General features: G+C 40.3%; 1 protein-coding gene across 1 annotated transcript in view; it reads right to left on the bottom strand.

Annotated features, from left to right (window-relative positions):
* LOC145390046 (mediator of RNA polymerase II transcription subunit 24-like) overlaps positions 1 to 12,305 on the bottom strand; it is a 59,135-nt gene that overhangs the window by 31,261 nt on the left and 15,569 nt on the right. The window contains 4 exon segments of the mRNA XM_080265124.1: positions 329 to 433; positions 7,021 to 7,152; positions 7,513 to 7,606; positions 9,483 to 9,675. Coding sequence (XP_080121250.1) covers positions 329 to 433; positions 7,021 to 7,152; positions 7,513 to 7,606; positions 9,483 to 9,675 — 524 coding nt within the window.

The following is a 12,305-nucleotide window of genomic DNA, read 5'->3' as shown; positions in this document are numbered from 1 at the left end:
ATTGGTCCTGACATTTAAGATGGGAGTGACCGGCCTCACTCATCATTAAGTGGCATTACATGAGTAATAAACCCCAACCATCCCTTGGATATAAACCTTCGCCAGCTCAATCCGATTGGAGCACCGTAATTTCCCACTAAATCACCAGGTGCCAAAAGAAAAAATAAATTGAAAAAATAAATATCATAATAATAATAATAATAATAATAATAAATATAAAGTCTTCTTAGTTAATCATCAGACTGCTGTACAAGTTATGTTTTTGTATTATCAAACAACAAAGATATATAAGACGACCTCTACAGAATAGAGAAGAGAGCTTACTTACATCAATTCCATACAGATGGACAATGTGACACAACAGCAGGAAGGAGATGTCAAACATAAGAGCACGGTTTGCAGCCATCTTTGAAGTTTCACCAGGCTGTGGATCCTGTGCAGAAGACAGTATTCAATCCTCTATATTTCTACCCAGCTTACAGATACATACAGCAAGAAAAGCTGAGAGGCAGCATCATGATTAAAGGGGCTAATAAATGAAAATTACTGATACAAATGTATGTCTGTTACGACATTACAGAACTACAGTACAGTAAAACCTCAATACGTTGACCCTGCAGAAGGCAGAGTTTCCAGTTAGTCGAACTCTGGCTGAGGCATGGCTTAGTGTTTATTCAAAAGGTTACATTTTACTTTCTTATATTCCAAGTGCTACATTTTAGTTTATTATATCCCAAGTGTTACATTTTAGTTCAACTGATTGTAAAGTGAAGTATATAAGTGCAGAACTTTACGTAATTAAGTGACTACTGCATCCCTCCACCTATGCAACCTCCTATCCTGGCCTAGCCTATAACATGTGCCGAAATGTTTATTTCTATTGCTTTAGAATGCTTCCTTAGTTTAGCGTTAATAAACAAGTAATTGTACATAACTGGTGATTACTGAGGGGGAGGGGGCTAATATAGTTTTTTACAATTATTTCCAGTTAGTCAAAAAATTTGTAAGTTGAACTACCCTAGATCCACATATAGTTCAATTTATGAAGGGTTTACTGTATTGTGAATATGTAGTGCTGCCTACTTCTTCCTTAACCTTTATCATTCTTTTTCTGTGCCTGCCCTCCTCTCTTCCTATTTCTCCCATCTTTCCTGTCACTTCTTATTGTTTTTCTTCCCTTTACAGGTGGCTTTACATTGAGTGACAAGCCTAATGGTTTCCTGTAAGCCAAGAAACCATTTACAATGCTGGGTGGTAACCATATAACCAAACAATTATGTGCTCCCTACGTGTCATCAAGTGGGTTGGTGGAGGGTTAGTGCCCCTTCCTGTAAAACAAATAACTCAGAGTCAAATGGCCACCCCTAATGGGATTATGGCATCAGGCAATAGATAGATAGATAGACAGATAGAATTTTAGCATTCTGTGTAACACAGCATGAAGTAACATAAAACTTATCATTATCATTTAGAATCATTTTCCCACTTAAAGATGGGGTCAGATAGGAACCTGAAATGGTGAAAGAAAGTATAGTGAGTCCTTGATATACGAAAGGGATAGGGACCAAAAAAAACCTTCGTAATTCGAAATTTCATATATCGGAACGATTTTCCCCATTGAAATATACATATAAATGAGGGGATGTGTTCCAGGACCCCCTCGGACCCCCACCTAAACTTCACTCCCCTCTGTTAAGAAGTAAGCAATACCTGTATACAACTGTAGAGAAAGAGGTGGCCATATTCTTGTACATCTCCTTTTTCTTCGTCACAGTCCCAATGGTGGAAACAGCAACGCCTAAAGCACGCCCAATCTCCGAGACTTCCTGCCCCTCCTTATGGGGTCTTATAATTTCCAATTTCCTTTCCAGAATTAGAGTACGGTGCTGCTCCCCCAATGCTGGAGATGATGCAGGGCGCTTGGGAGGCATGGCGGAACAATATGAAAAGGTGAAGGGCTGCGAAAATATCCTCTCGTACAGTAAGGCTGTGAAGAGATGAGGGACGTGGACTCAACTGAGAAGCACGCGAAAATTTGTTTACCAGAGAGGGGTTAGTTTGTTTTCTCTCGGCAGCGAGTGCGGCGCTATGCACCGCGCCCATTTTGAATTTTCATACAGTATTCCATTAACCCCTTCATAGCTGCCGGCCCTGAACAACACTTCACTGTTTCGGTGTCAATGACGTTGAGTTAGGGCATTATAAAAAACTGTGAACAATTACGGGAAGGGAACGAAGGTCACTGGTGTGTGTACATGACCCTACTCTACCATACCATCAGTCAGGCGTTCTCTTCACTCCAGAAGTATTCGCCAATGTTTAACATGCTTATGTTACATGTGTCCTAATTTTGAGTAAGTTTCTTTCTGCAAGGGAACATAATTTACTACCCTCAAAATAGAAAAGTATAGAAGACAAACTAGAGGAATATGAACTGAATTGGTAAGGTCTTTAGGCTGTATGCTTACACGAAAGATTATGGGTTTTACAATTTTAAGAGACGAAATGGAACAAAAGTATATGCTAATCAGAAAAAAAATTACTTTTTCATCCCACATGTTCTCGTAGGTTAGCATTCAGTTCCACATTCTTCGTTCGGTATCACTCTTCCCAATATATTTCGGACCGACTGAGCACAGTTATTTCTGCTCCTTTGAGTTAGTGTAGATTTACTGCTCATTCTATTGTTTGTTCTTAAGTGTATGTGTGAAAGAGAGAGGACTGATACAAACAATAATGTATTCCATTATCGCTTTCATAGCTGCTGGCCCTGAACAACGCCTTACTGTACTGGTGTCAGTGACGTTGAGTTAGGGTGAGCTAAAAAAAACTGCGAGCAATTATGGGAGGGGAATGAGGGTCACTGGTGTGTTTACACGACCGTACTCTACCACCTCAAGCAGTCTGGCTGCTCACAGTTCACTTCGTCCCAGATGTTTCGGTTGATGTATACATGCTGGTGTAACACGCATCCTAATTTTATTAATTCTTACACGAATCATAGCAAATCACAGGATGGGTTTGGGGGGGGGGGGAAGCCAGGTGTGCCAGAGGTGTCTTTTCACATATGGAAGAAAAATAAATTGATTTTAGAACTTTGAAAAAATGGTCCCAAGGCTGACCACCGGAGCAGGCAAATATCTGAACCCACAGCCATTGAGGGGGCTAAACATATGTGTTACTTTAAGCAGTAAGAGCACCTTACCAAATCAGTTCTTCCTGATAGTCGGTTGTATTTTTCAGATTATTTCTGGGTTGATAAATACAGTAAACGTTTCTTATTAAATCTGTTTCCCCATCATTTTTAGCTGTTCTGGTGTGACAACTCTTGTTTATTTCGTTAACATAATGACGGAAAGGACTGTTCTTCCCTCAGTGTTTAACTAAACCTGGCCTAACCAAGCTTATCTGTACCTAATAATTTTAACCTAACCCAACCTCCAGTTGGGAAATTGGGAAACGATATCCACCTTTGAGCACGCTGAGTTTCTTCCACTGCGCTGGAAACAATTGTAGGGGAAAGTGACGATAATAACGGGGAGGAAATTTTTCAGCAAAGAAAAAATAATTTGCCAAACTGAAAGTTGTCAGAAAATTACAGAAACAAGCTGGAGGATTATGAATTGAATTGGTAAGGTCTTTCTGCTGCTTCAAATGTACAATGAAAGACACAAGTATCTTCCCAAAGTCTGACGAATACAGCGTGGAAAAATCGAACCATTTGAAACACGCACTAGTAGAAACAGGGTTTTCATTGTATTTCACCTGGTGTAAATTTTCTTCAGACTGAACTGGGAAGATAGTTGTGTCTATCATTGTACATTTACTGGTAAATAAATCAATCTAACAGTACTTGTGTTTTGTTTCCGCCAGATTAATCGTTATTTCGTGACTATTCAGGCACTTCTTCACGTCATATAGTCTGGATAATCGGGCTATCTCTGCATTTCCTTTCATATCGAGTATCGATTTTCGTATCATCCAGACAGATATTTTCGTACTGTGGAATCTGTCCTATATTAATCGATTTTGTACCATCGAAAATTCGTACTTCGGGTTTTTGTATTTCGAGGGCTTACTGTACAGGACTCTTCACATCCAAGGGGAGACCCCAAATTTCCTGGAATTGTAAACATAAACCTTCATTACAAAACTTACAGCAAATCCATTTTAGTTCCATTCATAGTAGTCCCCATGGGACTCTGCACACTTGTCCTGGCACTTTTCCCATTCCTGGAAACACTTCCTGTAGTTTTCTTTTGTCACCTTGTCCAGAGACTCCTGGATTTTTTTCCTGGATGTCTTGTAAGTTGTAAAATCTTCCACTTTTTCGTTATAACTTAATTTCAGGGAACAAGAAAGAATCACAGGGAAAGAGATCCGGTGAGCATGACGGGAGGTGCAGAGCAACAATGACTGTTTGTGGCCAAAAACTGCAGAATTGACATTGCAGTGTGTGTGATGGAGTTTTGTTGTGATGCAATGCAAGAACCATTTCTGGGTGCATCACTCTCTCGATGTTTGTGCCTGATGCTCTCCCACAGATGCTTCAGCACTGTAATGTAAAAATTATGGTTCTGAGTCTGTCCGCAGGGAACATATTCTTTGTAATAACTACCTCAATGTCAAAAAACAAGACTAACAGTCTTGATGTTGGACTTGACCTGACATGCTTATTTTGGCCTTGGAGATGTTAGCGTCTTCCACCGACTGGACTGTTGCTTTGTTACAGGGTCACACCCATAAACCCAGGTCTCATCACCTGTGATAACACTTGAAAGAAATTATGGGTCATTACTCAACTGTTCTTTCAAGATCAGACACACATTCACACGATTTGTTTTTTGATCTTCCATTAGATGACGGGAGATGAATTCTGCCAAGACTTGGTGCATGCAAGGATATTGTGTCAAAATCCATTGAAATGAACTCCAAGAAATGCCTGTGGCCTCCAGTAGTTCATCAATAGTGATCTTCCAGGCTTGCCTGTCAAATTTTCTCAATGCTTTCATCTGTCTGAGAGGTCAAAAGGTGGCCAGGACAAGGAGAGTCTTGGACTGACATGTTGCCTTTCTTAAAACATGCCTCCCATTCATAAACTTGTGTTTTTTTATAGCCTACTCCTGGAAAGCTTGTTCAAGTTTGCAGATGCTACAAAGATCACGAGGAGAGTAGAAGTTGAAGAGGAATGTAAAATGCTACAGGAAGGTCAGGACAGGATTTACGATTACAGCCAGGTATGGGAAATGAAACTCAATGCAAAAAAGTGCAAAATACTGGAAATGGGTAAAAGTACTAGGAGGCCATCACTAAATTACTCGAAGAGAAAGGACCCAATCACAAAAGCAAGAGAAGAGAAGACCTGGGAGTGTTGGTCCAGGATAATTTGTCTCCCAAAAAACACATTAATAAGACTGTCAGACGGACATATGAGCTCCTAACAAACAAGAGTGGCATTTCAATACATAGATGAGGAGATTATGAAAAAACTGGTAGTGGCTATGATCTACCCAAGGCTGGAATATGAGGAAGTGTTGTGGTCCCCACATATAAAGAAAGATATAAACAATATCAAGAGAATATAAAGAAGAGCAACAAAGGTGGTCACCAGTCTGGCAGATCTATCATACCAGGAAAGACTAGAAAAGCTGGGTCTGCCTTACTTAGAAGGAAGAAGAGAGAGGGGTGACAAGACTGAAGGGTTCAGGGCCATATTGGGAGTAGACACAAATGACAGGGATGATCTGTTTGTATGGGATGGGGGAGGAACACGAAGACATGGAAAGAAATTGAAAAAGGCAAGTTGCTTGAAGGGTATCAAAACATACAGTTTTACATACAGATGCACTGACCTGTGGAATAGCTAGGACAAAGAGATCATCCACTCCAAAAACTTACACGAGGTTAAAGCAAAGATTAACTGGTTGAGAAATGGAGATGTGACCATACGAGCATAGCTCATTTCCTGTATATCACAACTAGATAAATCTATCTATCTATCCATTGCCAGATGCTACAATCCTATAAGGGGTGGCTATTTGACTTTGAGTTATTTGTATTATAAGAAGGGGCACTAACCATCCACCAACCCACTTGTTGACATGTAGGGGGCATGTATGGTTTGGTTATATGGTTACCACCCAGCGCTGCTAATGGTTTCTTGACTTACAGGAAACCATTTGGCTTGTCACTCAATGTAAAGCCACCTGTAAAGGAAAAAAAGTAATAAGAAGTGACAGGAAAGATGGGAGAAATAGGAAAAGAGGAGAGCAGGCACAGAAAAAGAATGATAAAGGCTAAGGAAGAAGTAGGTAGTACTATATCAAGTGAGTGGATGATGGTCACCACCATCCCACTAACTACAACTAGATAAATATATATACACATGCACACACACACACACACACACACACACACACACACAAATTGACAAAGAAGATCTGTTTATATGGGATAAGAGAGCAACAAGAGGACATGGAATGAAATTGAAAAAGTCAAGCTGCTTGAAGGATATCAAGAAATATAGCTTTCCTTACAGAAGTATAGACTTATGGAATAGCCTGGACAAAGAGATCGTCCAGTCTAAAAACTTAAACGAGTTTAAAGTTAAATTCGACTTATTGAGAAACAGCGACGGAAACCCACGAGCATAGTACATTCCGTGTATATCACAATTAGGTATATTCTTAAATATTTGGAACGACTTAGACAAAGAGGTGGTGCATGAGAAAAACATTCATGTGTGTAAAGGTAGACTTGATAAATGTGGATAGGGAGACAGGACAACACGAGCATTGCTCAATTCCTGTATACTACAAATAGGTAAATACACATACATGCACACAAGCGCACACGCATGCACGCATGCATGCACACACACACACACACACAAAATAAAATAAAATTACACAGGGTCGGATATCCAGCTTTGATCTGATTTCAGATCATGAAAAGAGCTCACTTACTTTTTCAAATTTTCAAGTTCAAAAGAATCTGTGCAAAGAATCTTTAAAATCTTACCATACTAGCTTCATTGAACTTAACAAATTTCTGTGCAAATATGTGTAAGCTTCCTGATGCAGCTGCAGCAGCCAACAGAAGGTCCCGACTCTTGCCACTGATAAGCAGGTTCATCACTGGTAACACTGACTCCTGAAAAAAAAAAAAAAAGTCACATACATATATAGATAACATATTTGAAGCACCACATTAAGATAGGAACAAACCCCTCCTCTCCCCATCCCCTCAAAAAAACATAAAAATGGCAGTTATGGTTTGGTAATACATAATTTACTATATCTTGTGAACCAGACTAATGTGGAGCCTACTATAGTGCCTCTATTAACTGGATGGAGAGATGCAAATATGGCATCCATCCATGAACCAAACCTCCATTCTTCCCTATGCCTCGCTATAGTGAGGCACTGTCTGCCAACATGGAACACTGGTTCACCGGTAATACAAACTCGAACGACTGGACCCAGCAGCCCAATTCTTGGCATAAAGAATCACATGACCTCCAGGTCCGACACAAGCTATGTGAGGCTGATCTCCAAGGTCATCTGAGGTCACCGGTTGAAGGTCATTTGGGGTCACCGGTAAAGCCCTGGTCATACACAAGCAACTCAAGGTCCAACTGCCGTGCGAGTCACAGTCGTAACGCATTTTCTCATCGATCGTCCATTGATTCGCCGGCAAAGCCTGAAATCTTTCGGGTGCTCGTGAGCTGATGGGACAACTCGTCGGGCCTCACGATTTTTTAACGTTTGACTTGCCAAAAATCATGTCACAGTTGCGTTGCAGTCAGGAGTGTCGTACATTGGTCGTGAAGCAGTCTTAGCTCAATCAGAAGCACTGTGATGCAGTAGTTGCGTGTCATGATGCTGTTGGGGAAAGAAAAAAAAACATTACGACTGCATGTCATGAGCAGTCTCTTGTTTTTGACAGTGAGTGGACCACAGGAGAGGTGCATGGTGATGCACTGGGTGTCACTGGTGATCCAGGTGTGATGCCCTGCCCCACACTGGGTGTCATTGGTGGTCCAGGTGTGATGCCCTGCCCCACACTGGGTGTCATTGGTGGTCCAGGTGTGATGCCCTGCCCCACACTGGGTGTCATTGGTGGTCCAGGTGTGATGCCCTGCCCCACACTGGGTGTCATCGGTGGTCCAGGTGTGATGCCCCGCCACATGGGTTGGTTGTGGGGAGGTTGGGGTGCATTCCCCAAACGAGTCATGCAGTTGTCTTGCGTTCGTGGGCAGTCGTGTCACAGTCGTGGCTGACAAAAATTTGTTAAATTTCAAATTTGAAAACCCGTAGCTCCGTCACCTCACGGTCGCCTCGTGATCTTGTCATGTTCTTGAGGACGTCACGCCCGGTCATCAGGCAGTCGTGAGCAGAGCAGATTCGAGGCCAGTCAGAAGGAGTGGGAGCCAACTAAGACATGACCTTGAGTCGCTAGTGTGTAACCGGGGCTTGAGAGTAAACAAGTGCACACAAATACTGTGCATTAGTCTGTGAAAGCTGAAATGGAAAGTTTCTGGACCTCTTATAACCCCCCTTCAAAACCACAAGAAGCACATGGTCTTTCTGGAGTAGAGAGAATGATTGAACCAGAACAAATAAGATTAGAGTGTTTGCCTTTTTTTTGGCCCGGCAACACCGGGTACCTTTGCTGGCAAGTTATAGCTCTTTCAATGTTTTAGCTGATGATGGGTATAAGTAGGGGGTAATTTATGTGGGACTGGGTGGTAAGAAGAGGTAAAAATAAGAGTTTTGGTAAGACGTCATACTACACTGAACCATTAAATAAACAAACATATTGTCTGAGTGACACAGGCTTGAGCACCACGGTCCTTGTCCAGTGTACAGTATGTCGTCCGTGTTACTCGAAGACTGAGTGTAATTGCTTGTCAACTATTATCAGCAATTCTTTCTGATAGCCAAAGCTCACACCTGCCAGCATCTGTAGTGTCCTCAGTTCATGTAGGAGCACTGCACCAATGTTGTTTGCATGCTAAGAAAAAGTCACATGTGTATCCAGTAAGTCCCAAGATTCTGCGGTCTGCTGAACTGGAGGGGCTGGCCAGAGAATGTGACTTGTGGGTAACTCTGAGACTCATACAGACTGAATACTGACAGCTTATTCTGTTGATGAAGCAGCTAGTTTGTTCTACATAAACCAATTTTTCTCGTAAATGCCAGTGAGGGAGTGATAAAATTTTTAAGTGAGTACAGTATATCTGAGTGATTTGGATAGGAGGAAGAAACATATCCTTCAGCTGAATCAAAAGAATAGCATTCAGGTGAATATGCTGGAAGACAATTACTGTATATTATACACAAATGAAGAGAGGATTCAAGATGAGGAAGAAGTGTTGCATTTAGTTTTTCGACACAAAAAAGAAAGTGGTATATACCTACTGTATACAAGTACTGTACATGGTTCAAGTTACCTTTAATGAGCAGAAGTTATGAACCTACCTGATAGCAACAATTGCTTGGGCATCCCTTTCTGGGATGAGGTTTTTATTGACATGGATCAGCTCATTGAGAAGGTATTCTAAGCAATTGCAATTGATACGAGAATCCACCTGATCCATCAAAAGGGTCATCTGAGAGAGCCGCTGTACTGCTTTTGCAAGGTCTTCACACTCGCCTCCACTACCAGAGTCACCTACGGTACACCAGCAAGAATACATGCATTACTGTACTATAAGTGTGAATATCATCTTTGTAAACAGGTGAGAAGAAAAGAGATAGGACACTAATCATAATGATGTTAATAACTTATTAATGCTTGTTCCACACTAACTACTGCTGAGCACAACATACAAATCAGCATAGCACATAATTCACATGTGCATTTCTTTGTTTTGCTCTGTCTGTTTCATCCAGTTATATTTGGCAATGGGATGCAGTGCTGCAGTAACCATGGAAATTACCATCCGGAACAATTAAATGGCAGATCTTCCATTTCCAAACCCTACAAGTTTCTGCTCTTCACATCATACAAAGGTATAATGCAAAGAGCAGAAGCTCTTCACAGAGTAAACTGAGTCTCACTCTCTACTGTAATTAACCTTTGATCAAAATTTACTGCTTCAGCATTTGCAAAACTGCAATAAATTTAAACACCATGTTCAGCACTGGCTCAATAGTATACAGAAATATCACCCAGTTCAACAGTACTGTATATAATATTATATATGTAACTGAGAAGTGAATGAATCTGTTATCACCATAACACTTGTAAATCATCTTGAACTACAAGCTATGACTGGTAACTCCAATCTACAACTTATAAGCCCATACTGTATATAATATGTTTAACAGGTGAAAAAACAAACCTAAGAACATCAAACAGAAGTAAGAGGTTGAATAATGACTGTATAGAAGGACAAAAAAATAAAAATAAAAAATATGAGGGGAAGAGGTACCAGCATTAGTGAGAGAGAGAGAGAGAGAGAGAGAGAGAGAGAGAGAGAGAGAGACACACACACACACACACACACACACACACACACACACACACACACAAATGTAATGAGCTTACTGAAAGAAGTATCAGAGGAAATCTGTAGTAAAGACATAGAGGAACACAAAAGGTTAGGGAAATACGAGAAAAGCAAGTCAAGACCCCTAAAGGTAACCTTCCAGAGTGTAAACACCGTGGAGGAGATACTAAAAAATGCAAAGAATCTTATGGAAAAAGAGGAGTTCAAAAATGTATGGATAAAAAGATGCCTAACACAAGAGGAACTGGAATTACTGAAAGAGAAAAGGGAGGAAGCAAAAACAAAAAATGAGGGAAAATCAGAAGAGGAGAAGAATACAGTTTTTTACAAAGTACAGTAATAGGATTGCAGGTACGAAAGTGGTACATAAACAGGAGGGAATAAAAAGGAGGAAGGTTGTAGAACCATGTCATGACAAGTATATAAACAAGATGATTAAGTTGATGTACTCAAATGTGGATGGAATTGTAACTAAATTATTAGAGATGTTGATTATGTCAGAGAAAATGAACCACATATAATATGCCTAACTGAAACAAAATTAACACCAAGGATATCAAATGACCTACTAAACTTAGAGGAATATAATATATGGAAAAGAGATAGGAACTTAAAAAAAGGAGGAGGAATTATAATATTAACTAAGAAAAACAAAAAGTCAAAGAAATAGAACTAGATATACCCTCACAAGTAGAACTGATTGCAGTAGAGATCAATACATCTGAAAGGAAAGTAATTGTAGCCATTTTGTACATGCCACCCAGATCAAACACATGGGAAAGAGACGAATATGAGGACCTGGCAGAGAGTACAAGTCAGAGTTTAAGAGCATTACTCCATAAAATGGAAGAGAAATCGGAAAGAATTATACTAACTGGAGATTTTAATACAAATATAAATTGGAATACTCTAGATATAATAAGCCAAGAAAGCTGTTGGGACCAAAATCTCCTGGATCTCGTGCAAGAGTGGAGTACCCCAGGGCTCTATATTAACCAGAATAATGTTTCTGATATATGTAAATGATTTGCCAGAGGATCTGAATAGTTACACGTGTATGTTTGCAGATGATGCTAAAACCACAAAACATTTTAAATGTACTGATAGTTGTAAAAAACTGCAAGGGGACTTGGACAAACTCCACAGATGGAGCCAGACTTGGAAAATGGATTTTCATGCCAAGAAGTGTCATGTGTCAGAAATAGGAATGAGTGAAAAAAGACCGCACTGGACATATAAAATGGGCAATGAGATAATATTAAAAGAAAAGATGAGAAAGACTTGCGAATCATTATTCAGGATGACTTGAAAAGCATACAAACAGAATCACTGGAGAGCTCAAGGATTACTTACCAACATGAGAGTCGCTTTTAATTATATGGACGAGGAAATGCTGAGGGAGTTAATGGTGACCATGATAAGACCAAGACTAGAGTATGCAGCTGTGGTATGGTCACCTCATTTGACGGATAAAATTCACAGTTTAGTTGTGTGTTCTCTGGAAGAGGGGAAAGTGCCACAAGAATGGAAGAGAGCAAATGTGGTACCAATTTATAAGGGAGGAAACAGGAAAGAACCCCTGAATTATAGACTAGTGTCCTTAACCAGCATGGTCGCGGAATTGTGTGAGAGAATCCTGAAAGACAGATGGATAAAATATCTAGAAGAGATTAATATTTTGGCTGAATGTCAGTTTGGATTTAGAAGTGGAAGGTTATGAGTTTCCAACTTGTTGAGCTTTTACTCAAGAGCAATTGACGTGGTACAGGAGAGAGACATACCACTTCTA

Source organism: Coenobita brevimanus, unplaced genomic scaffold (genome assembly GCF_032717465.1).
Source record: "Coenobita brevimanus isolate Jiangsu-jjx unplaced genomic scaffold, ASM3271746v2 jjx.HiC_scaffold_2767, whole genome shotgun sequence".
In the NCBI taxonomy this organism is placed as follows: Eukaryota; Metazoa; Arthropoda; class Malacostraca; order Decapoda; family Coenobitidae; genus Coenobita; species Coenobita brevimanus.
Note: the sequence above shows the minus strand (reverse complement) of the source record. Positions and strands in the feature narration are given on the sequence as shown.